This window comes from Myotis daubentonii, chromosome 3, assembly GCF_963259705.1.
Source record: "Myotis daubentonii chromosome 3, mMyoDau2.1, whole genome shotgun sequence".
Lineage (NCBI taxonomy): Eukaryota > Metazoa > Chordata > Mammalia > Chiroptera > Vespertilionidae > Myotis > Myotis daubentonii.
The window spans coordinates 849,920-875,763 of record NC_081842.1 but is presented as its reverse complement, the minus strand read 5'-3'; the positions used below and the strand labels follow the sequence as shown (position 1 = coordinate 875,763).

Genomic DNA, 25,844 nt, shown 5'->3' with positions numbered 1-25,844 from the left:
TGAACCAGGAGGTCACGGTTCGATTCCCGGTCAGGGCACAGGCCCGGGTTGCGGGCTTGATCCCCAGTGGGGGGCGTGCGGGAGGCAGCCGATCCATGATTCTCTCTCATCATTGATATTTCTCTCTTTCCCTCTCCTTTCCTCTCTGAAATCAATAAAAATCTATAATAATAAAATATAACATGCTAATTAGACCGGACAGCCGGACCTCCTTCCAGACGACCTTCCGGACGAAGCCGGGGCTGCGACCCTTGTGCAAACCGTGTGCCCTGGGCCTCTCATATATTCGTATATAAAAGGATTTGCCGAAGGTTAAGCCGTGGCCCTTACTTGACTTTTACTTCTATTTGTGGGGGGCCAGTGGCTCTCTAGAGAAACAGGTATTTCCGTGCTGAGAGAAGACATTTGGAAGGGCATTTATGTAGTTATTTTGTTACTGAGACTAAAAAGGCGGATTCTCGATTTCCAGCGTGGGTGGGAGCACAGCTATGCTTCCTGTCCCTGAAGCCTTTACTGCTGAATTCTTTCTGACTTGGTCATCTGTGCTCCCTGTCATCGCCCAGTCCTCCTTCCCTGGTGGGTTTTGAGTCGTTTCCGTGTTGAATGCAGTGAGTCATGAGGTCGGGGGAGCAGGAAGGAAGAGGCCAGGTCTGTGCACTGACCCCAGGCGTCTGTCTGACTCCACGGTTCTTTGTGCAGAAGAGGAGGCGCTGAGACCCGCCTGGACTCCCGGTCGGATGTGGGGACGGGCGCCGCTGTCCCCGTTCCCTGTCGGGTGTCAGTGTGTGACGGGGGGTGGGGCCAGGTCGCAGATGTTTGAGGATCCGATGGGCCGGGCTGCGCTGCGGCTTTAGGTACCTGTTCCTTTCCCTGGGCCGGGCGCCCGTGGGTCCTGCGCTCCTGCGCTTCTGCTTGTTCAGGTTTTATCTTTATTTGGTTGTTTTGTCAGGCAACCCAAGTTCCGTAACTAAAATCGCCTTTTGTGAATTAAATTTCTCTCTTAGGATATTTGGAAGCAAAAGCTTTAAGTTGAGCCAAGGAGTCTTGGAGTCGGGGCCCTAACTGCGTGTTACTAATACGTGAGGAGCCCGGCTTGTGTAGCCCAGTGGGTTGAGTGTCGGCCCATGAATCTGGAGGTTCCAGTTCCATTCCCGGTCAGGGAACAGGCCCGGGTTGTGGGCTCCATCCCCAGTAGGGGGTGTGCAGGAGACAGCCGACCCAGGATTCTCTCTCATCATTGATATTTCTCTCTCCGCCCCCCTCTTCCTTCCTCTCTATCTAAAAATCAATAAAAAAAGTATCTATAATAATAAAAGTGGAATATGCTAATTAGACGGGACGTCCTTCTGGACGTCCTTCCGGATGAAGCTGGGGCTGCGAGGGAAGCCCGGGTCCTGGGTGCCCGCAGCCTGGGGAAGGAAGGCCTACTCTTGCACGAATTTCGTGCATCGGGCCTCTCGTTAAAAAGTAAATAAACGAGAGCGGATACCGTTCGGTGCCCTGTATGTAGTGGGCACTGTTCCATGGTAGCTCGGCTCATCCCCCGAGACCCCGGGGAAGGAAGAAACTGTTCTTCCCTCTGTTGATAGAGGAGAGTATTGGAACAGAGAAGTTCAGCAACTTACTGGAGCTCACACAGCTCTGAGGTGGCAAACCAGGCCTTGCGTGGTAACTGCTTTTCAGAACTGCCCTCTGGCTGGGTGGCTGCCGGCTGGTGGTGAAACCAGGCTTCTGAACAGGAAGAAAGTCATTGACCATTGGGCTGTGAGCCTGTTCCGATGAGGGCTCAGTAAGTGCTCAGCTGTTTTCCTGAGGCCTAAGCTTTCTAGGTCTTTTTTTATGATTTAAACAGCACGTGCACAGCTTAACTTTCTTGATTAGGGTTGAATAGTTTTTTGATGCATCTCACATCAGTGTATAATTTTTCTTGAGAATAAAGTGAAAACTTTTGCGTGTGAACTGCCAAAGTATGGAAGGATGATTTTGAATGCAGCAGGTTGGGTGTAGAAATGAATGAATAATAGATTAAACCAATAAACATCTAAATGAAATAAAACAGGTAATCATTTTTCATCCCGGCTAAATATGTGACAGCTGTTGATTTAATATTTTTTGCTGTTTTTCCTAAATGAGCTATTTTAAGAAATATTGGGCAGGATAAAGAGAAGGCGTCTTGGAATTTGATGTTTTTATTTTATTTTAAATTTTTTTATTGACTTTATTGGGGTGATATTGGTCAACAAAATTACATGAGTTTTAGCTGTACAATTCTTTAATATGTCATCTGTATATTGTGTTATGTACAGTAACATTGAAAAAATCTAATTTTTTAAAATTTTATTTATTCTTATCATTGTTTTATTTTTGTTGTTGACATGATTCCAGATTCCCCCATTGGCCCCCTGCCTTGCCTCCCTCCGAGAAATACTGGGCAGGATGGACAGAATGTGTGTTGGGATTTTATGTTTTCCAGTTTTTTAGAAATAACAGTTTTTGCTCCAGACGGCCTCTTGGGGTTGAGCAAGTAGATAGGTGTGAGCTGCTGGGTGGGGCGGCTCAGGAGTGACAGGTCCTGGCGGGGGTGGTGTGTAGCCGGGGCACTGGCAGCCTCCCTGTTAGCACCTCCTTCCCGGCTACTGGGTCCCTCCCACCGGCCGCCGTGTCCCGCTTTTGGCCCGGGTTCCAGCCTCTGGGCGGATGCGATGAGCCCGGAGGCTGTGTCCGCCCCCCGCCCCCCGCTGTGATTGTTTCCATTCAGCGAACTACCCGAGAAGAGTGAGAACATCTTCGTCCTGAAAACCCTTTTGCTTTCGTGCCGCGGCGGCTCCCCGGGAAGGGAAGGGCTGCTTTGTTTGCGGAAAATGGGGAAACAGACTGTGAACCGCCCGCGGTGCTGGGGGCGCCTGCCCCGCCCGGAGGGTGTCCTCCAGGGGAGCGTCGGGGCGGGTCCGAGGGCCACACTGCCTCGGCGGCTCAGCGGGTCCTCCCCTGCACGTGGGGGGCCAGCGGGGCCAGCAGCATGACCTCGCCGTGACCCCGCGGCGGGCGCGGTGTGGGCGGGGCTGCCGCGGCTGCGGGCCGGGACGCGTCGCCATGGGAGCGGGCTCTCCCGGGAGCGGGCGGCTGGGCGCACAGTATTTTGGGAGCCGCGGCCCCGGTGCTGAGCTCGGCAGGTGGAGTCGCGGGGGGAGGCGCCCCATGCTGTCCGCGCTGGGGCAGCGCACGCCGGGCCCTGAGCACGGGGACCGCCCGGGCTCCGTCTGTCCGTCCGCCCGCCCCTCCGCCCGGTGAGCGCCCGGGTAGGTGGGACCCCAGCGGCGGCCTGCGGCGGAGGGGCTGGGGCCTGGGGTGGGGGGTGCGCTGGGCGGGGGTGGGCGGGGGGGGGGAGTGTCCGTGTGAAGTTGCATTTGATTCGCCTCGGACTCCGCAGGGCTGCTTCCTTCCTGAGGCGGGAGAGGCATTGTGTTCAGTCTCCCTCCTCCCGGCGGCGGCGGCGGCGGGTGAGTCCCCGTGGCGCCCCGGTCCGCGGGCGTCTCCGCAGGAGGCTCAGGTGCTGCTCCCTCCATTTCTTCCTAATCGGGGAGGAGGACGGGGAGGAGGTGGATGGGGAAGCGCTGGCTCAGGGAGGTTTAAGGGGGTTTTTTTTGGGGGGGTGTCTGTGTCGTCCCCCTGGGCCCGTGGGACAGGCTGACTCCGCGTGGGAAACGCGTGGGTCAGCGGGAAGGCAGAAGCCACCGGAGCCCACGAAGCCTCTGCCCAGGGCTGTTTGGGGCTGGAACGCGGTCGGGGTGCGGTCGGGGTGCGGTCGGGGTGCGTCTCATTGACAAGGAGCCTGGTCCTCGGGCTTCCTCTCACCGGGTGGGTCCTGGCGCGAGGCTGGGAGGCCCCTGGGCACCGGGTGGGTCCTGGCGCGAGGCTGGGCTTGCCTCCCGAAAGGCTGTGAGATTCTGGGTCAGGCGCCCCTGTGAGCTGTGGGGTGTGCTCACCTGGGGAGACTCAAAGGGCCGGTTTTAGACCTGAGCTCATGGGGGCGGGAGTGGCCTTGTGCTTTCTTCTCCTCTGGGGACAGCGTGGCCTCGGGGACAGTGCGCCCCACTTCCTCCCGCGTGAGTTCCTCCCCGTGTCGCTGGGATTGCTCTCCGTCCAACAGGACGGCTCTGAGCACCGGGAGAGCCGCCCATTTCCCGGGGACTGACCGCTGGTCCCTCTCCGGCCGGGGGAGCCGGCTCCTCCTCCACCGCCCTGCACTACCTGTGCCCCCACTGTGTGCCCATCCCCTCCCGGGAAGTCAGCTGGGGGGTGGGTGCGTGCAGAGCCTCCCAGGGCAGCTCCCGGGTGGGAGTGGCCTCCGTGCTGAGCGGGACGGCTGTGCTGGCTTCTGCATCCGAGGTCATGGCCTTGGCCAGGCTCCGTGGGGAGGGCCCAATGGAGCTGGAGTTTGATGTCCTCTGGCCACAATACATTTTTGATTTCAGAGGGGGGGGGGGAGAGAAACGTCAATGATGATAGAGAATCATGGATCAGCTGCCTCCTGCACGCCCCACACGGGATTGAGCCTGAAACCTGGGCATGTGCCCTGACCGGGAATCGAACCCAGGACCTTTGGTGCATGGGATGATGCTCAACCACTGAGCCACGCCGGCCAGCGGGGCCATCGAGAGCGTTAAGACGTGCGGCTTGCGGGGCCCGCCCCAGAGGTTCTATTGGATGATCTGGGGGCAGCGCTGGGCACCGGGAGGCTCACAGGCCCCTGTGAACCCAGCCTGACCCAGTGGAGACCTGCGGGTCCCGGGGTGTCAGGGCCCAGGATTGGGAAACTGTTTATGCAACTGGAGAGGTTGGAATCTTAGAACCCTGACGCCCTAAACGTCCACCAGATCGTCCCAGGCGACAGGAGGTGGAGACGGGGCAGTGCGTGAGCGGGAGGGACACGGGGAGGGACAGAGGTCAGACAGGTCACCCCGGAGTGCCGCTGCCCTCACCTGCCCTGCTTTCCACCTGTGCTCTGGAGAGCACGGAACAGGGGGCCGTGTCCTGCCGCAGTCCGCGCGAGATGAACCCCAGTGCCCCGAGCCCGTGCCCCCAGGACCCCGGCGGGCCGCAGCCGGCCACCACGCGGCAGCTCACGGACGCCGACAAGCTGCGCAAGGTCATCTGTGAGCTGCTGGAGACGGAGCGCACCTACGTGAAGGTGAGCGTCTGTGCCCGCCCCCTGCCCGCCTCTGTTTCCACCGTTTCTCAAACAGCAGAGCCAGGTCACAGAGCCAAGGCAACCTCTTCCTCTCCCATAGATGGTGGCCTTTATCCCAAATGTTAAGATTTTCTTTTGTGTTTGAAGGGAGCACAGCAGTTCTTATAGCAATTCCCTGCGATGTCAGGGCGGGGCCACAGTAGGTTTACAGGTGTTCCTATGAAACTACACAATCCTTCCTATATAATAAAACCCTAACATGCAAATTGACCAAACAGTGGAACGACTGGTTGCTATGATGCTCGCTGACCACCAGGGGGACGATGCTCAATGCAGGAGCTGCCCCCTGGTGGTCAGTGCACTCCCACAGGGCAGTGGTCGGCAAACTGCAGCTCGTGAGCCACATGTGGCTCTTTGGCCCCTTGAGCGTGGCCATGAAGTTTCAATCGAACTGTATGTGCGTGCCCACACGTGGTATTTTGTGGAAGAGCCTCACTCAAGGGGCCGCAGTTTGCTGACCACTGCCACAGGAGGAGCGCTGCTCAGCCAGAAGCCGGGCTCACGGCTGGTGATCGCAGCAGTGGTGACAGGAGCCTCTCCTGCCTCCGTGGCAGCGTTAAGGACCCCTCAGGGGATGTCCGACTGCCGGCTTAGGCCCACTTCCCATGTGGAGTGGGCCTAAGCCTTGCAGCAGGCCTAAGCTGGCAGTCAGACATCCCCCGGGGAGTCCTGGACTGCCAGAGGGCACAGGCCAGGCTGAGGGACCTGCTCTCCCTGCCCCCCCCCCCCCGCATGAATGTTGTGCACCGTGCCTCTAGTTAATAAATAAAATACACGAATAAACTCTGTGCTTTGAGTACTCACAGCTGTAACCTGACCTTTGTCCCTCCCTGTCCGCCCACTGACTGAGAAAGGAGATGGTGGTGAGCACAAGTGTGGCCCCTCTGACCTGTCTGAGTTGTGAACGCTGCTGAGCTGATACGACGGTGGAATTGAGTTTTGGAAAAATTTATCTTCAAAAGCTAATCTGAGTCCCAGCAGAAAGGGACCAGCCCGTGTCCTTTGTGGTGTCACTGGTGCTGACGGTCAGTTCTCCATCACACGTGTGGCGGCAGCGTTTCTAACAGTTCCTGTGACTGTGATAATGACTTATTCCTGCGTACAATTTAGTTATGCAGCAGGTCCTCGGTTACGTGGGAGATCCATTCCTATGGCGACGTAACGTGATTTATGTGAGAGAAGCGCAACGATTGGTTACCTCCTGGACATGCCCCAGCCAGGGCCCAGGCCAGGGAGGAGCTTGCAACTAAGGTGCATGCCCTGGACAGGAATCGAACCCGGGACCCTTTGGTCTGCAGGCTGATGCTCTATCCACTGAGCCAAACTGGCCGGGGCCATTTTAGTCTTTAAATCAAGGGTCAGCCAATTGTGGCCCTCGGGCCGAGGCCAGCCCTCTGCCTGCTTCTACAAATAAAGTTTTATTGGAACGCAGTCCATCCATGCACCACCTGCCCCTTTCCTGTTACAGCTGCCACCTGAGCCCGTGGCTGCAAAGCCGGACGCGTTTGCAGAAAAGCGCGCTCGCTCCTTTAACAGGCACCTTCGTGGCCTAAAGACCGGACCGCCGGCCCCTGGAACCTCACGGGGTTTCCCCTTGGGGTTCTCTGTGGACGTTTGGACTCTGTTCACGAGCTGCTCTTTCCGCCCCCAGGACCTGAGCTGCCTCATGGAGCGGTACCTGCAGCCCCTGCAGAAGGAGACTCTCCTCACCCAGGACGAGGTACAGTCACCTGGGCGGGGGCGGGGGGCAGCGGTCAGATCCCTCTCACTGTAGCAGAAGGGCAGGTCACAGCGCCCGAGAGGGGGCTGACCGTTCTCCATCCTCAGGATCGGCAGGAAGCTGCTGAGATCAGCGGCGAGTCGTTTCTGATCACTAACGGGACAGATGACGTCGGCTAAACTCCTTCTCATTTTCCAGCTGGACGTGCTCTTCGGCAATTTAACCGAAATGGTGGAGTTTCAAGTAGAATTCCTTAAAACGCTGGAAGATGGAGTGAGACTCGTCCCGGATTTGGAAAAGCTCGAGAGAGTCGATCAGTTTAAGGTCGGTCAGTCCTCCGTCCGGGGCGGGCGGGGCGGGAGGTGGAGGCCGAAAGTGAAATAGAGAGGAGACCACGCTGGCCTCTGCCTGCCAGTTGTGTGGGTTCCTCAGCAACCGTGGTTGTTGTAGTAGCCCGTCCTTCCCAATTCCCTGCCATGTCCGTTAGCCAAACTACGCTCACATCCACACCCGTTTTTATTGCCCGAGTAAGGGGCGTCTGTCTCGAACAAGTCCAGCTCGCGTGAAACTACAGAGCAAGCACGTCCAGCTCGCGGCTGGCGGGCCGCAGGCGAGGCCCGAGTGTGACGTGCTTGCTCTGCAGGGCTCTCTCCTGAGGCCTGTTTCACAGGCTCGGATAGAAGCCCCGGCCTCGACAGTCCTGCCCCGGGAGCTGGTGAGGGGCTCAGGTCTGCCTTTTCCGATGCACCGTGTTTCCCATCCACACCCACACCCCACATCCCACACCCACACCCACACCCACACCCCACATCCCACACCCACACCCACACCCACACCCCACATCCCACACCCACACCCCACATCCCACACCCACACCCACACCCACACCCACACCCCACATCCCACACCCACACCCACACCCCACATCCCACACCCACACCCACACAGGCCCTTTCAACACCGGCTGCCTGGCCGCGTGGCTCAGGGGTTGAGTTGACCTGTGAACCAGGAGGTCGTGGTTTGATACAGGCCCGGGTTGTGGGCTCGATCCCCAGTGTGGGGTGTGCAGGTGCCAGCCAATCGGTGACTCTTGCTCATTATTGATGTTTCTCTCTCTCCCTCTTCCTTCCTCTCTGAAATAAATAAAAATGCATTTTAAAAACACAAGTAACACTGGTCTAGAAAACTGGCCCCTGCACTGTAATTACTGAAAAGGCCAAACCCCAAACCCGTTACCCAGGTTTGTGAGCTCACGCGCTTTCGGGGGACGTTGCAGGCCCCCAGCAGCGGAGGGAGGAGCTGGGACGGGGTGACCGATGCTGAGCTGGCGGGTCAGGCTGGCGGGGGTGCCCGAGACCCTGCCGATATTCCCAGGTGGGCGCGACCTGAACTAGCCAGGCCTCTTCTCCTTAAACCCAGAAAGTGCTGTTCTCGCTGGGGGGCTCCTTCCTCTACTACGCCGACCGCTTCAAGCTGTACAGCGCCTTCTGCGCCAGCCACACGAAGGTGCCCAAGGTCCTGGTGAAAGGTAAGGCTGCGAGGGCGGGCCCGGGGCCGGGGCCAGGGCGGGAGCGTTCGGACTGAGAGCGAAGGGTCGAAGGGTCGTCGATGTGGCAGCCGCGGATGAGGGCTCAGAGGAAAGGCCGGCGCAGCTGGGTTAGCCGTGTGTCGCTTTCCTGATAGCGCACCTTCTGTCTGAGTTGTTTTGGTCCAGAATTGCGGGGTCACTTTGCAGTTATGCAGGAAATACAGGGTTTAGAAATTCCCCTTTATTCCTGTTCTCTGTCGATTTCGTTGTCACCCGCCCCATCACACCTGCCTTCCTGTGGCCCTCCTCCTGCCCTCACCTGCTGCTGCTCCGAGCGCTGTGCTCACGCCTGTCCGTCACGGGCACGTGGTCCCAGTTACTCCCGGAACCGCTCCGGCTGCAGCTGCCTGCACAGAACGGAGCGGGGTTTTCACAGCAGCAGGCGCCCCTCCCCCCACCCCCAGCGGCCCGGGAGGCAGGGCATCTGAGGGTCCCCACAAGGTGGTTTGCTGCCACCTTCACCTGTGGTGGCTGGTGACAGAGAGAAGGGTCAGGGAGGCGCTTCCTTGGTCAACACTGTAACCGACAGGAGGTTGGATTTCAGGGGATCTCGGGACACCAGCCGCTGTCCTCACACCTCCCCCGCACCTCCCCCGCACCTCCCCCACACGTCCCCACACCTCACCCATATCCCACCCCGCACCTCCCCCCGCACCTCCCCCACACCTCACCCATATCCCACCCCGCACCTCCCCCCGCACCTCACCCATATCCCACCCCGCACCTCCCCCCGCACCTCCCCCACACCTCACCCATATCCCACCCCGCACCTCCCCCCGCACCTCACCCATATCCCACCCCGCACCTCCCCCCGCACCTCCCCCACACCTCACCCATATCCCACCCCGCACCTCCCCCCGCACCTCACCCATATCCCACCCCGCACCTCCCCTCGCACCTCCCCCACACCTCACCCATATCCCACCCCGCACCTCCCCCCGCACCTACCCCACACCTCACCCATATCCCACCCCGCACCTCCCCTCGCACCTCCCCCACACCTCACCCATATCCCACCCCGCACCTCCCCCCGCACCTCCCCCACACCTCACCCATATCCCACCCCGCACCTCCCCCCGCACCTCACGTGGCTGCACATGCACAGCTGCTGGTGTGTAAAGGCTTATGCACGTTGTGCTTTGACCCCCTTTAACACCTGTCACGGGACATGTTGGCACCAGGGGGTCTCTGGACCCGACAGAGCCTGCAGTGCGTCTGTGCAGAGTCAGGTGCAGCGGGAATTCAGAGGGGGGCTGGGATCCTGTCTGGCTGTCCGTCCCCACACGGGCTGTGTCGGGCATACAGTCCTGTGTATGTATCCCTTCTTTTTTTTTTTTTTTTTTTTAAATATATTTTTATTGATGTCAGAGAAGAAGGGAGAGGGAGAGATAGGAACATCAGTGATGAGAGAGAATCATGGATCGGCTGCCTCCTGCACGCCCCCCACTGGGGATGGAGCCTGCAACCCGGGCCTGTGCCCTGACCGGGAATTGAACCCTGACCTCCTGGTTCCTAGGTCGACGCTAACCACTGAGCTCGCCGCCGGGCTGTGTGTCAGTTTTCACACGTCACCCGAGCGCTGGCTGTTGTGAGGTGTCACTGTGAGAGTTTCCGAGGTCCGAGCCCCACAGTAAACAGTATCTCCCTTAGCGTTCTGTGTTATTTTTAAACATTCCGTTAGATTCCATGCGGCCCCTGTAGATTGTCTTAATTCGGTCATATTCTTTTGCACCTGAAAGGTATTATCGTTAGGTTTCAAACGATCCCTGAAACCATTAGGCTTGACCTACATTTTCCTACCGGCCACGTGTGTGTGTGTGTGTGTGTGTGTGTGTGTGTGTGTGTGTGTGTGTTGGGGGGTGTAGAGGGAAGAGCGTGAGGACAAAAGGACCGTCTGCTGGGGGGACGCAGTGACCGCGGGGCGCTCACGCGAGGGCTCAATGCCGGGGCCGTATGTTGGGGCTGAGGACCAGGAGGGAGGAGAGCAGCCCGGAGTCCCAGTGCGCAGGGTTTGCCCCTGGCTCCCCTGGCTCCCTCACACCCCGGGGTCTGCCCCCCATGAGCCGACGCCGGGCTGGGCTGGCTGTCTCCGCTCCTGCCCTCCTCCCGGGAAAGGCACCGGGGAGGGAGGCGGGGCGGGAGGAGGTCCGGCCCCACGAGCTGTGTGCCTCGCAGCCAGGACGGACGCGGCCTTCAAGGCCTTCCTGGACGCCCAGAACCCGCGGCAGCAGCACTCGGCCACGCTCGAGTCGTACCTCATCAAGCCCATCCAGCGGGTCCTCAAGTACCCGCTGCTGCTGCGGGAGCTCTTCGCGCTGACGCACGTGGACAGCGAGGAGCACTACCACCTGGACGGTGAGCCCTGCGGCCAGGGCCCCGCCCCCGCCCCGCCCCGGCTGGAAGCCCCGCCCACAGCCCCACCCACAACCAGAAACCCCGCCCATGGGCCCGCCCACAGCTAGAAGCCCCCGCCCATGGGCCCGCCCACAGCCCACCACAGCCATAAGCCCCACCCACAGCCCTGCCCATGGTCCGTGACCCCACTCACAAGCCATGGACTGCCTACAGCCCCACCCACAGCTACAAACCCGCCCTTGGCAGGTAACCCCGCCTACGACCACCAACCCTGCCCATGACCCCACCCATAGCCCCCATCCCACCTGTTACCCTTCCAAGCCAAGGCCTGTGTGAGCCCCGCCCGCAAAACCCTACGCGCGCGCGCGCGCACACACACACACACACACACACACACACACACACACACCAGACCTGCAAGCAAAGCCCCGCACCTCCCACCCCTGCCGTCGCCCGCTCCCAGCCCGCGCCCCTGTGCCGCCTCTTCATCGCCGCCCTGTCGCCCCTAGTGGCCATCAAGACCATGAACAAGGTGGCCAGTCACATCAACGAGATGCAGAAGATCCACGAAGAGTTCGGGGCCGTGTTTGACCAGCTGATCGCGGAGCAGACGGGCGAGAAGAAGGAGGTAGGACCCGCTCGGGGCCCCTGTCCCCACGCAGGGCTGTTGGCTGTGAAAGAGCCGGGACGGGCGGGATTGGCGTCGCGGTGGATTCTGCCCGCGGCCCGGCTGCGGTGTGGCTTCTTCCTCAGCGAGGGTTTCTTAGGAAAGGACCGTGTGGACTCCCGCTGCCCGCGGGCTGGGGTGTGGCGTGTGGGGGTGACTGCCGCCCGCGGGCCTGGCTCGCTCTAAAAGCTCCGGGGCGGCAGCTGCCTCCTGGGGTTGGAACCGTGACGGCTCCGAGCAGGTGCTCAGCGAGTAGCTGTGGATGGATGACCTGAAACCATGCTTAAGGGATTGCAAACCTGCACACCTGCCTGGGAGGAAGGGGCAGGACAGAACCTCCTGGAGGGGCTGGGGGGAGCCCTGGGCTGTGCCTGCGCTGAGAGCTGTTGGAGGCAGGGGACAGGCAGTCCCACTGTGTGCCAGTGCCCCTCCCCCGTCACCCCAGCGTCAGTCCTCCTGGGCTTGCTTGCTGCCTCGTGGGGGTGGGAGGGAGGGAACTCAGGGGAGATTGGGGGCTGAGAGCAGGGGGCAGAGCCCTGCTGGTCTGCACGCAGAGCAGCCTCCTCGCGCGGGGTAGGGCTGTTTCCAGGGTCATTGTCCCCCCGAGGCGAGGGTGGGACGACCGGTCAGTGTCAGAAAGAGGTAAAGTCAGGACGTTTCATGTGCGTGTAGAAGCCAACATACATGATGGAATTTACTCGTGTGCTGCGAGGGAGAGGCAGGTGGGTGAGAGTCATGGATGTGGGGAGGCAGGTGGGTGACAGTTTATTGAAAGTCACACGCGTGGTGTAGATGTGGAGTGAAGGCGTGTGGCGGTGGTTTGTGGATGGGACACACGGGTTTTCCCCGTGGGCGGGTCAGTGAGGCCACCAGCAGCCTGGACAGGACCCTCCCGCCCCTGCCCTGCCCCTGCCCCCGCCCCCACCTCTGCCCCGGCCACGCTTCGGAGGTACAGGCCCCGCGGGGGGGGGGGGGGACGTGTGGGCCCGGCGTGTGCTGGCTTCGGCCCCTCCTCTCCAGGAGACACCACATAGCTTCTCCGCGTGATGCTGGCAGGAGAGCGTGGGGACCGCCTCCGTCTGCTCGGCGGGTCCTCTCACCCACCGGGCGGAGGGGAGAGGGGTTCGCTGCCCCGGGTTTCGTCCTCATGTCCTTGTAAAACTTCTGCAACGAGAAAGACATCCGCTCGTTAAAGAAAAAGGCGAGAACAACAGCACACGTTCTCAACGTTCGGTGTTTATTTTGATGAAAACCTATAAACGTGTTCCTTGAATAATTATATTCTGAAAGGGTCTTGCGTGGCGATACTTTATGTTGAACAAAATGTTCATGTTCTTCTAAACGATTCCCAGGAATTATTGAAGTTATTGTGTAGCATTTCCGTGTGGATGAGCCGTGACTCCCTGAAGTCCTGTCGGTGGGGGTTTTCTTGGCCTCGTTTATTTCGTGCTGTGACTACTTCTGCAGACGTTTTCGATCCTGCGACTCTTCCCTGCTCTGCGTTGCTGATTATTTCATTTATTGGGTTATGGGAAAAAGATTTTTTTATGACGTTTTGTTACATTTTTCATGATATGCCAGGTTAATTCCTGGGTTTTAACGATCCTGAGAGCAAATGGCCATTCACGCCGAAGACTAGAAGGCAGTGGATAGTGGGTTGCAGAGAATTTTGGAAAAGATGAATATGATTCGGGGGTCGGAGGTCACAGGGAAGCAGGGCTCGGGTGGAATTCGGACGATCGCGTGGGAAATCGTCCCGGCGAGGAGCCAGGGGACGCGGTGCCGTTCGAAGGAACCTCCTGGGCCGAGGTGTGAAAAGCAACGTGTGTGCAGAGCGGGTCTCCCTCAGCGCCAGGAGCGCAGAGCCCGCGCACGAGGCTGCGAAAGATGCCACAGACCAACCTGGCGACGCTCAGCGCCCCCCCCCAGGCGAAGAGGAAAGACACCCCCGGGCGAGCGGGTGGGAGCAGGCGGGGCTCCGGCAGCAAGCGGGCCCGAGCTCCCTCCTTCTCCGAGGGCAGGGCGCGGGCTGGGCTCCACAGAGCAGCCACGCTGAGCTGATCTCCCCGGATGGAGAGGAGCGGGGTCCTCGTGTTCCTGTAAAGCCGCCGGGAGGAGGGCCGGCCGCTGTGCTCTGAGGGGACTTAGAATCCCCGTGCGGCTCCTGGGTTCACGGTCGACACAACCACTGAGCCGCACGGCCAGGCTGGTCTCCGTGCTGCGGGGCCCTCTTGGCAGGTCTGCTGCTGGGGAACCTTAGGGCCAGTGGGCACCTTTTTGCCGCTGTATTGTTGAAGCTCTGGGGGACACGCGGGGAGAGGGGAAACGAGCACGCGTGTTGGAGACAGTGCTCCCGTGAAGTAGGCGTGGCAGTCACGCGTCTGCGGCTCCACCCGGCGAGCTGACATGTCTGGTCCGCAGGTGGCCGACCTGAGCATGGGGGACCTGCTGCTGCACACGATGGTGACCTGGCCCAACCCGCCCGCCTCGCTGGGCAAGTGGAAGAAGGAGCCCGAGCTGGCCGCCTTCGGTGAGTGTGTGTGTGTGTGTGTGGGGGGGGGCTGGCTGCCTTCGGTGAGTGTGGGGGAGGGGGGCTGGGGGTGGGGAGTGGCTTAAATTTCAAAATAGGACCGTCCCTTTCCAAGGCGCCGTCGATGACAATAAAGTCAGTTATAGTTTTGAGCACAGGCCACCCCCATGTCACAGACCCTGCGGCCCGCAGTAGCCAGGCCCCGTGGTGCGCACGAGCGGTCGCTGTCGGGCCTTGTGGAGCCGCGAGGAGCCGCAGGGTCAGCTCAGGACTCCGAGTCCCGCAGGCGCACCCACTGGGAGCTGGTGTGGGGGCCCCAGACCGTGAAGGGAACACTCACGTTGGGCATTTTCGCGGTCATCCTGGGAGTGAGCAGGCCCCCCAGCGCTCAGGAAGCGTCCGCTGCGGGCAGAGCGGCTCCCGGGGCGGGACATGGCCCCGCACAGTGTCTGGTGTTGGCCTGAGCCCCTCCTAACAGGAAGTGGCGGGCTTTCTCCTGGCACGGACGTGGCTCCGCCCCCGCACCTGCGTCTCACTCCCAGGGCGGCCGTGCCCGACGCTGATGGCCGGCCCCTGTGCAGGAAGAGAAGCAGTTTGTTTTTAAAAAATACATTTTTATTGATTTCAGAGAGGATGGGAGAGGGAGAGGGAGAGAGAAACATCAATGATGAGAGAGAATGCACGACCCCTACCGGGGATCGAGCCCACAACCTGGGCATGTGCCCTTGACTGGAATCGAACCCGGGTCCCTTCAGTCCACAGGCCGACGCTCTATCCAGTGAGCCACGCCGGCCAGGGCTGCTGTTTAAAAATATATTTTCATTGATTTCAGAGAGGAAGGGAGAGGGAAAGAGAGAAGCATCGATGATGAAAGAGAATCATGGATCGGCTGCCTCCTGCACACCCCACACTGGGGATGGAGCCCCCATCCTGGGCACGTGCCCTGACTGGGAATTGAACCGTGGTCTCCCGGTTCATAGGCTGATGCTCAACCACTGAGCCACCCGGCCGGGCAGGAAGTACTTTGTTTAGGCTTCTGCCCTGAGGGGTCAGACGTGCCTTTGGAGCAGTCCAGGGAGTGAGAGCAGCCTGAGTGTCAGGGCGGGAGTCAGGGGAGGCGGAAGGAGGTGTTCGCAGCCCAGGAGGGGGTCACCCTGGCCCAGCCCTGTGAGCCCGCACGGCCGAGGTAAACTGAGGCAGGCCAGCAGCCTTAGAGCCATGGCAGCGTGCCGCCGCGGTGTGGTCGCAGTCACGTGATGGGTCTGTGAGACCACGGCCGGCGGGAAGGTCGGCGGGAAGGTTGGGCAGCAGGGCCGCACTCAGTCCTGCGGAGCTGCATGGCCGCCGCGGGGAGGGGGCCGCGGGGAGGGAGCCCCCGCTCTGCCCTCTGGGACCCTGGAGGAGCCGGTGCTGTGAGGTGGGAAGGGTGGGGGCAGCCCAGGCTGGGGCTGGGGGCAGTTTCTTTGCGCTTTAAGGCGTGTTTTCCTGCCGTGGAGATTTGGATGGAGACTGGCCACTGTGACGGGGAGAGGAGATGAGCCAGGTGCTCGGGCTCAGGGGCCAGGCCTGAGAAGTCCGGACGCCGCTCCCGCCGAGGTTCTGTGTGCGCCAGGCTGTCCCCCAGCTGCTGGCCCGGCCCCCGCGATGCCTCGGGGTCGGAGGGTGAAGAGCGATGGGCGGAGTCGTGGTCACTGAGTGGGGACCTGCAGGCGTGGCTGGAGGGATGTGATGGGTGACGGTGCCTGGCTCCCCTGGCCCTCCACCCGTGGGGAGCGTGGGACACCCGGACCCCGTGCCCTGAGGCCGGGGCTGGGGGGACGTGGGATTGCACTCCGCTTCCTCAGCTAACGTCCACGCCGATAAGCCTGATTATCAGCCTGATGGGCATAAGCGTGAGTCTCCTTAGCGGCTGCATCATCATCATCATTATTATTATTATCATCATCATTATCATTAAAGGTGTTTATATCCTCCCCCAGCCGCCCACCCACCCCATTGTTGTTAAATATGGCCTCAGCTGTCGGTTAGAAACGATGCCCCGGTTAAATACCCTGTTTCCCCAGGAGCTTCCCGTCGGGCGGGGTGGGCCTTTCCATCCGCTTGGGCCCCGGGTTCGTTCGGGCTCCGGAGGCTTTGTCTCGGCAGGCGTTTGAGTGTCTGGGACGTGAGGAGGAGGGAAGGCGGGGGCCTTGGGGTCTCGCCGTCCTCCTGACCGTCGTGTTCGTCACCACGAGTAGGAAGCCGACGGGAAACCCACGCCCGCCCGCCCGCCTTAACCGCCCTCTTCATCTTCTTTCCAGTCTTCAAAACGGCCGTGGTCCTCGTGTACAAAGACGGCTCCAAGCAGAAGAGGAAACTCGTAAGAGACGCCTGCTCCCCGCAGCTGTGGGCCTCTCCGGGCGAGAGGGGTTCTGCCTTCGCCAGGCGGGAGCCTCCTAGGACTTGCTGCTTTTCCCTCTTTGTTGTTGTTTAATGTTGCTAAGGACTCAGGGCAGTGCCCGCCTGCCGTGGTCCGAGTCTCCCACGCTGTCCCCCTCCCTGTGCCCCTGTCCCTCTGCTCCTGTTGGGCCGTCCTCCTCTGTGCTGGGTCCCCGTACCCGGGCTTGGCTGGCAGAGTTGTTTGTGCCCCTCGCGCTCTGCAGTGGGTCCCAGGGGGTCGGGGTCTGGAGAGGGGGTCCGGCCCAGGCTGGAGCCGGTCCTCACGCGCTGCCCCCCCTCCTGCAGGTCGGATCCCACAGGCTCTCCATCTACGAGGAGTGGGACCCCTTCCGGTTTCGGCACATGATCCCCGTGGAGGCGCTGCAGGTCCGCGCCCTGGCCAGTGCAGGTAGCTACTGTGGGCGGGCGGGGTCCCAGGTGCTGCGTGCCCCCGTCTCTCCACAGCCTCCGATTTCCCGCCGTTTACTCACCGCGAGTGAGTGAGGGAACCCAGTGAACGGGTGCGGTGCCTTCAGTGCGGGTCCAGGGGGTCCTGCCGCCTGTGGCTTGTATTCGTGTCACAGGGACTCACCTGAGTAGCACTGAGCCCAGGAGCACAGCCCACGGAGTAACTCACGTGCCTTTTAACCAAGAGACCCCCAAAGACTCCCAAATGACACACACACACACACACTCACACACACACACACACACACAGACACACACAGTCACACACACACACACAGACACACACACAGTCACACACACACACACACAGTCTCACACACACACACTCACGCACACACACACACTCACACAGTCTCACTCACACACACTCATGCACACTCACGCACACTCACACACACACAGTCTCACTCACACACACTCATGCACACTCACACACTCACACACAGTCTCACACACACACACTCACACACAGTCTCACACTCACACACGCGCGCGCGCACACACACACTCACACACTCACACACTCACCCTTTGTGTCAGTGTGAAGGCTTTGGAGTCAGTTCTTTCTCTGCGATCCAGGCAGCAGGGAGGTGGGGTGTGGGGAGTCGTAAATACGCTCACTTAGGCAGCGCCTTCCGCGCCTGCGAGGTGCTGGCAGCTCTGCCTGGGCCCCACCCAGGGCGTAATTGGAGGCAGCGGCTCTCGTGGGCGGAAGCTCCCAGGTCACCCGGATGGTGAAGAGGCTGGGGCGTGGCCTCGGCAGGGGCACGGGGACCAGGGTTTCTGTGTCACGTGTCCGATGGGTGGCCCTCGCCTCCTCCCTGTTTGCACCTGTTGTCACGTCCATGAGCCGTACAATTGCTCCGATCCTCAAACCACCCCCTCGTCCGATAGTTGGTAAACCTCGGTGCCCCCAGCTGAGCTGCAGGCAGCTCCCTTCCCGGGGGCTGGCCACGGGCCGGGACACACTGTCAACACCGGGTGGGCGCAGGCGTTGGGGATGGCGCTTGGCCTTCGAAGATTCTCTAGAGCGTCCGGTTCACAGGTTTTCCCTCCTGCCTTTGTACTATTGATTGTTAATATGCGTGAGTTTGCGGGAGCCTGTGCGCAGTAGGTCTGCAGGCAGCTGTAATAATGTTTCCGCTCTGGGCCCCCATCCTGGCTCTAACGTGTAGGTCTAGGCCAGCCGTGGGCAAACTATGGCCTGCGGGCCGGATCCGGCCTGTTTGAAATGAATAAAACTAAAAAAAAAAAAAAAAGACCGTACCCTTTTATGGAATGATGTTTACTTTGAATTTATATTAGTTCCCACAAACACTCCATCCATGCTTTTGTTCCGGCCTCCGGTCCAGTTTAAGAACCCATTGTGGCCCTCCAGTCAAAAAGTGTGCCCACCCCTGGTCTAGGTTGTGGATTACCGGCCGTGGGTTTCCTTGTGCCGGGTGAGGGGGAGGCCGGTCTCGGCCAGGGGTCCTGCCGTCATGAGAACTAGGTGCACCCAGCCGCCCTTTGGAGGACAAAGCCGTTCTTGTGATTGGACATTCCATTCTCACCCTTTTTCTCATTCCATCAAGTTTGAAACCATCAAGATAAAAGCTTTTTTCTTTTTTTAATGTTTTAATTGATTTTGGAGAGGGGAAGGCAGAGGGAGAGAGAGACATCCATTGGCTGCCTCCTGCACGTCCCCGCCTGGGATCGAACCCAGGACTCCGGTGCAGGGGTTTCTCTCAGCCGCTGAGCCACGCCAGCCGGGCACAGCTGTTTTTATTGAACGGAGCTATGGAGACGGGCCGCCTGCCCCGCGCTGTGAAGCACAGGCCAGTGGGTGTGAGCATGAGAACGTGGAAGCCTGGGCTTTGTCCAGCTGGGGAGAGCCCGTGAGACGCCCTGCGAATGCGTCCGGGTTGGGGCTGAAGACTCCGCCCCGAGAGGGTTTGGGACCTGGTGCTGAGCCATGGCTCGAGGAGGACCCCTCCCGGGCGGTCTCGGCGTTCGTCATGAATTGTTCCCCACAGACACTTTATTGGGGACGCCAAGAGATGCAGCATTGCAGGCTCATACCATAATAAACAAAGCGATGTGGTGTTACAGGCCGAGAAGTCACCCGACGATACAGCTGCCCCACCTTCTCGGCACACCGTGTGCCTCAGAGGAGTGGGCAGCGTGCGGGCCCGAGAGAAAGGAGCCTCATGCATCCCCAGGACCCGCGGCCTGTCCCGGGCACGCGGCCTGCTCAGGAGCGGGAACCTCCCCTCCCCAGCCCCCCGCACCCCAGCCCCACAGAGCGAGGCCTGTGAGATCTTCATGGGATCCAGGCTTGGTCTGTCCAGCTGATGCCCGACGACCAGTCACTTAATGGAAACGGTTCAGCCCGACCTGCCTGCAGCTGGAGGGCCAGTTCTCAGCCAGGGAGATGGGCCGCCTGCCCTTCCCGACCGTCTAGGGGGTTCGCGGCTGGCAGTTCTCCAGGCCCCGTCTGAGCCCTCCTGAGCCTGAGCACCGTCTCTGGGCGCGGTCGGTGGTGAGCCCTGTGTCTCGGCGGCTCTGCTCTGTGCCGTCGCTCACCGAGCTGGGAAACGTTCACAAAGACGCCAACCAGCCCTAGACGCACCCTCACCCGCGCCTTTACCCTCCAGATGCCGACGCCAGTACCGCGTGCGAGATCGTCCACGTCAAGTCCGAGTCAGAAGGGCGGCCGGAGCGGGTGTTCCACCTGTGCTGCGGGTGAGCCCTGCGCGCGGAGGGCGGGTGTGGGCGTGGCATCACTGCTCGGGGGCGTGGCTATGCAGATCAGAGGGCGGAGTTTGTTTACTGTTTAGGGGGCGGGATGTGGGTGTGGCTATGCAGATCAGAGGGCATGGTTGGGCGTGGCTGTGCTGCGCAGGGGGCGGGACATAGGTGTGGTTATGCAGATCAGGGGCGGGTGGGGTGTGGCTGTGCTGTTCAGATGGGGGGCGGTGAGCCCCAGCCGTGCAAACAGCTGGGTGGGACTTGGAGACTGGAGCAGACCTCTCTCTAACCCTGGTCCTCAGGGTTTGCTTGGCGGCTCCTGATGACGTTCGCAGTCCCTGTGCGGGGACAGTCTCCCTAACACCTGTGACCTCCACAGCTCCCCCAAGAGCCGCAAGGATTTCCTGAAGGCCGTGCACTCGGTCCTCCGTGACAAGCACCGGCGGCAGCTCCTCAAGGCCGAGAGCCTGCCCTCGTCCCAGCAGTACGTCCCCTTCGGAGGAAAACGCCTGTGCGCGCTGAAGGGGGCCCGGCCGGCCATGAGCAGGGCAGGTACTGTGGGCATGCCGGCCGCCGGGACCCCGTCACCCCCGCGCCACTGTAGAGCCGAGGGAGCTGCCGTCCTCGTCGGCGAGACGTAGCCCTGGCCGTGGGGCTGACACCGCCGTTCCCGGCGTGAGGTCCCCGCCTCGCCCAGGCTCCCTGGGGACAGCGCCGTGCGTGCCCCTCGTGCCCCCTCGGGCTCCCTTCCCCCCCTCCCCCTGGCCGCCCAGCCTCGTCGCCTGCAGGCGGAGCCGAGTGCCTCTCCCGTGGAGGCCCAGCCGGCCGTGGGATGGGGTCCCTGCTTTGCACGGCCGCCAGCTCTGTCAGCGGGAGTGTCGCGGCTCAGCCCGGCTCGCCGCCCTGAGAACGTGGCAGCTGGTGACCCGCGTGCAGTGCTGCCCGTTCCCAGGGAGGCGGCCACGTGCGGAGCCGATGACCTGCCAGGCTTGCGCCCCCGCCTGTGCCGGCAGCTGTGTCTGTAGCTCGGTGTCCGTGTGGGGCCGCCCTCGGCTGCTGCTGGAAAGGGCTGTAGGGTTTAACGGGTCCGGAGCACAGGTTCCTCTAGGGCTGGGGCGAGCGCTGCGGGCGATAGGCCCCCGTGAGTGGCAGGCGGAGAGCCTCTGGGTAGGAAGGTGTTTCCCTGACACAGGTGTTGGTGCCACCGGGTGTTCCCAGGGGACCACCCCTTTCCTAAGAGGCAGCCAGGATTTTGCAGGGAGGCGTCCAGTAACAGGCTTCCTCTGCGTGTCTGGAAGGTGTCGCCTCTGTCCCGCTCACCTGCCTGTCCCCGTGGGGTGAAGTGGCCCCGGAACTGTGAGTGGCGAGGTGCTCATGACACAGCCTGCGGGGCTGCACGCAGACCTCACCTCCAACCCCTTCACTTAGCGGCTGCCAGGGTAGTTACCTTCAGTCTGGCTCACCCATTGTGGTGCGGACCAGGCAGCGCCCCCATGCCCACAGTTTCCCACGGGCCCCTGTGTTAAGCCTCGCCAGCCCCGCCAGGGAGAGCTTTTCCTTGGAATTGTCTCCCTGCCCCCAGCCTTGCCAGGGAACGTGTGGCTAGGACGGGAACCTGCGTCCCGGCCCAGGAAACCCCGCCGTCACGGCCCCCGGAGCCTCAGTTTCCTTGGAAGGTAAACACTGTGAGTCTAGGACACGGAGTGCTCCTGTGAGACCCCTTTGGAAAGAAAACAGCCAGCCCAGGCCTACCTGCTCCTCACTCCAGGAGAACTGAGGTTCGAAGCTCCTCGCTGCTGTCGGGATGCTCACCTTAGACGATGTAGAAAAGGCGCTTGAGCGGTCAGCACAGCACCGGTGGTCAGAATTAACCGCGGACACAGGAAATACCCAGCCAGAGCCCCTCCCCAGCCCCTGGGCCTCCCAGCCCCTGGGCCAGCTGGGTGGTCACGTGTCCTAATTACGGAGCGGGACTCACGCTCCGTTAGGCGTTGCTCCGAGAGCCCAGGTAGCTTGTCCCCCCCTCATCCCCCCGTCTGAATTGGACTGCGAGCCACCCGCCTGCCTCAGTGATCACAGCGCTGTGTCGTCTGAAGTCCCGGGTGCCAGCCAGTAACCCAGTTAGACATTTCTGTTCTTTCCAACGCGCCCTCACGAGATCCCCAGACACGGGACAGCGGGGAGAATGGTGCCCATTCATGCTCCCCTCCGTGGTTTGTATTTTTCCATATTTTCATGATCACGTATCTATCCGTCTATCATCCATCAACTCATCGTGTTTCTGACACATTTCTAACATGCAGACATGGGCCCCCTGTACCCCTACGCGCCCAGCACCCGCCCCGACAGCGTCCCCAGAGCCCCGTTTTGCATGTGGTCCTCCCAGTGGAGGGCCAGGCCACACTCGGTGGCTGTGGGCAAACGGAGCAGGATTGTTGCTGCCCCCGGGGGAGTAGCAGGTGTTTTTTCTTTTTTCCATTTTCCCTGGAAATGGTTTCCGTTCCCCTCCCGTTGGACCACGTGGGAAGGATGCCGGAAACGCGGCCCTCACCTGCGCGTTGCTGGCGCAGCAGCCACATCTCGCCAGGAGGGGGCAGCAGCGTCCTCATGTCCGTGTCTCCTGTGTTTGCGTGCGTGTGCATGTGTGTCTGTGTGTGCGCGCGCGCGCGTGAGGGGGTTGTGCGTTGGCCTGATTGATCGGGGGGCGTCTTCTGTTGGTTTTGATTCCTGGAGGAGGGCGGGGCGGCAGGAGGGTCTGAGCTTTGTCCTGCCACCTACATAGCGCTCTGCCCATCGCCCCCGAGTGGCCTGTTTCTGGTCGCCTCCCTCGGGCCCTGGCGTTGTAACTGCTTCGCAAACGGGAGTCGCTGACCCAGGACGTTGTCAGGAGGGGCCGAGGGCGCGTTTCCTTAGCCTCGCGGGGCACACGGTCCTCAGAGGTGGGCGGTCCCCTCCCGGCTGGCTCTGAGGGGGGCGCGCCCTCCGTCCAACTGCGGGTCCCTGGACGGTGCTGAGTCCCCCAGGAAGACAGGTGGCGGCACCAGCCCCGCAGCCCTCGAGCCGGTGCCTGGGGCCGTGGTCAGGGCCGAGCGCGGACTCCTCTGAGGTCAGAGGTGCCTGCAAGGTGCACAGGGAGAGGGGTGACCCGGCTCCCCATACCGTACCCCGTGTCCCGCTGTGGCCCCGCCCTCCAGCCGGTGGCTGTGACACCCTCCCAGCCTGGCCTGTGAGGCAAGGACCCCGGGACGGACGGGGCCTGGACGCGGCCCCGGGACCGCGAGGCGCCGGCGTCCGCGTGTCTGTGCGCCCGGCCTCCGCGCAGTGAGCGGTCTCTGTGTCTTTGTGTCTGTGTGTGCGCAGTGTCCGCGCCCAGCAAGTCCCTGGGCCGAAGGAGGCGGCGCCTGGCCCGGAACAGGTTCACCGTGGACGCGGACGCCGTGTCCGCCTGCAGCCCCGAGCGGGAGCCGCCCGGCGCGGGGGACACGGACCGGTGGGTGGAGGAGCAGTTCGACCTGGCGCGGTACGAGCAGCAGGACGACCTCAAGGAGACGGACATCCTCAGCGACGATGACGCGTTCTGCGAGGCCGAGGTCGTGCGCGGCGCCGAGGACGCGGACGCGGCGGACCTGGCGGGGCGGCTGCAGGCGGCCTCCCTGGGGCCGCGGGACCGAGGCCGCGGGGGCCCGGACGGCCACGCGTCGCGCATGGCGCAGCTCAGGAAGCAGGCGGCGCTGGGCGGGCCCGGCGGAGGCCCCGAGCCCGCGGGCCAGGAGGTCGTCTGGGTCCGGCGGGAGGACCTGGCCGCTTCCAGGACCCTGAACACGGAGATCTGACCCGGCTCCGGGCGCGCTCTGCGCACACGGCGCTGGCGGCTGACTGTGCGACGGAGCCGCGCGGCCCCAGGGACACCCCGACACCAGACGGCATCGCTCAGCGCCTCCCGTGAGCGCGGGTCCTCCCTCCGAACACCCCGGGGCTTTGACCGACCCGGTGCATCGGGGCCGGAAGAATAAAATGGAAGATTCCGCTGCACGGAAGTCAGACCCCAGGGGCTCCGTGTGTGCGGATGAGCCGGAGGGGTGGCAGGAAAAGTGCACACATCACGGAATCCGGGGCCGGTCACAGCGCCGCCTCCTGGGCGAACACGGACGACGCAGCGATGCGCAGCCACGCCCGGCGCCCCGCCCTCGCCCCCGCCCCCACGTCCGAGGATGTGTGTGTCCCAGGCAGCGCCCCACTTCCCCCCACGTCCGAGGATGTGTGTGTCCCAGGCAGCGCCCCACTTCCCCCCACGTCCGAGGATGTGTGTGTCCCAGGGGTGTGTCTTGATGAGCCATGTTTTCTCTTCTTTGTGGGTCTGTGGCTGGTCTCAGCCGAGCCAGTGTTGGGAAGTTCTAGTTTTGCATAGAATTAATTACAAAGATGCCAAACTCTGTGAAAAGAGAGCCAAATGTATCACTTGAAGAAATAAAGATGCTATTTTTTTGTATTTTGCCTGAGAGGCAGGGGCACAAACAGGAGTTTTACAATGTTAGCGTAACGCTGCGTGAAAGTGAGGATTTTACCTTTTACAGAGAGAAAGGGGGTGGTTCTATATTTATATATGAAAGGCCGACGAGATGCTCAGCCCAGGAGAGTTTGTTTCTTGGCTTGTTTGCCGGAGCCCCTGTGTGAGAGGGGTGCTTGGTTGAGTTACACAGGACACCCCACGGGGCAGCCTGTGCGTCTGCCTCCGGGGGAGCGGAGGGGAGACACCTGGGGGGTTGCCATGGCGATCATGGGCTGTCCGTCAAATTTACATCTTCATCCGTAGATTGCCCGCCCTTCCCTGACCTTCAGTAGCCAAACCTCTTAAGAAAACATGTCTGTGTAACGCTTTCTTCATGCCAACGAAACAGGGTAAACACGCTAAAAATCAACCCTCTGGACCGATTTTCAAGTAGGGAGAACAAAACCTAGTTAAAGCACTTTCCATTTTTTTTTTTTTTAAGAAAAGGTTTATAGCTTTTTCCCTCCCACCCCCATTTCACAATCTCCACTTCCTAAGAAGGGTCTAAATAATATAAACACTTCCTTTTATGGGAAAATATCTATTTGGTGTTGGACACATCAGTAGGTACTTGACAGGCTGCCTTTTACAGTAGCTCTAGGGTATCTTTTGTACAGACCGCGTGACTATTTGCAGACGCAGAGAGCTCGGACGCGCTCGGTGCCGCTTGCTCTGCTCCCGCCGGCCGCCTCGGGTCCCCAGGGCTTTCAGCTTGGTCTTTGGAAACTTTTGACCCTCCTGAATTTTTGCTATATCTTCTGATTTTCTGAAAACGCTGTAGAATGGTTGCTACTCCCCTCGTGTCTCCGCACTGTCCACGCGACTCCAGTGGGTGTGTGGGACGGAGGCGGGAGCCCAGGCTGCTGGTAGCTGCTTCGGGCCGGGCAGCGGGTCCGCGGGGAGCCGGGGAGGGCGTGGGCAGGGGCGCCGCGTCGCGTGTACATAGGTCATGACGTGTCCATGTCCAAAGTTCTTATATATTTCTTTTATAAGCTGAAAGAAGGTCTATTTTTATGTTTTTAGGTCTATGAATGGAACGTTGTAAATGCCTGTCAGTCGAACAATAAAATGATCGGAAAGTGTCCGGCCAGCCTCGTGCCTTTCTGGGTCCTTAGGAGCCATCAGCGGGCAGAGCCTCGGAGCAGGTTCCAGGATGCCTTCTCTTGCCCCTAAAGAACATGGTCCTCTAGGGAGACCTGCGTCGGTAGAAGCTTTTTATGGACAAATTTAAACTTATTTTTTTATTGAGGCAAAAATGACATGTTAGTGTCACACAGCGATGGGTGTTTGTATAATTGCGAAGTGACCCCGCAGTAGTTAGCGTCGCTCGCCGGACGCGGTTATAGAGCCTGCCTTCCCGTGACGGCGACGTTAGGGTCCAGTCTCCTGGCTGCTTTCACATACTCAACACAGTGTTAGCGCGGCCACGTCCGCACTCGGCAGGTCACAGTGTTAGCGTGGCCACGTCCGCACTCGTTCCACACTCAGCGGCTCACAGTGTTAGCGTGGCCACGTCCGCACTCGTTCCACACTCAGCGGCTCACAGTGTTAGCGTGGCCACGTCCGCA

The 25,844-nt window shown here is 60.9% G+C and overlaps 1 protein-coding gene across 14 annotated transcripts in view; it reads left to right on the top strand.

Moving 5' to 3' along the window:
- TIAM1 (TIAM Rac1 associated GEF 1) overlaps positions 1–25,358 on the top strand; it is a 167,911-nt gene extending 142,553 nt beyond the window's left edge. For 13 of the 14 annotated variants that reach the window (XM_059686301.1, XM_059686299.1, XM_059686294.1 and 10 more), the window contains 12 exons: positions 5,012–5,191; positions 6,903–6,971; positions 7,170–7,295; positions 8,391–8,499; positions 10,735–10,914; positions 11,424–11,542; positions 14,003–14,111; positions 16,412–16,470; positions 16,836–16,938; positions 19,634–19,721; positions 20,107–20,279; positions 23,088–25,358. In XM_059686301.1, coding sequence (XP_059542284.1) covers positions 5,012–5,191; positions 6,903–6,971; positions 7,170–7,295; positions 8,391–8,499; positions 10,735–10,914; positions 11,424–11,542; positions 14,003–14,111; positions 16,412–16,470; positions 16,836–16,938; positions 19,634–19,721; positions 20,107–20,279; positions 23,088–23,560 — 1,788 coding nt within the window. In that variant the 3' untranslated portion in view covers positions 23,561–25,358. The remainder of the gene's footprint in view (positions 1–5,011; positions 5,192–6,902; positions 6,972–7,169; positions 7,296–8,390; positions 8,500–10,734; positions 10,915–11,423; positions 11,543–14,002; positions 14,112–16,411; positions 16,471–16,835; positions 16,939–19,633; positions 19,722–20,106; positions 20,280–23,087) is intronic. The other variant, XM_059686296.1, reaches the window with a different exon arrangement.
- Positions 25,359–25,844: the final 486 nt, after the last annotated feature.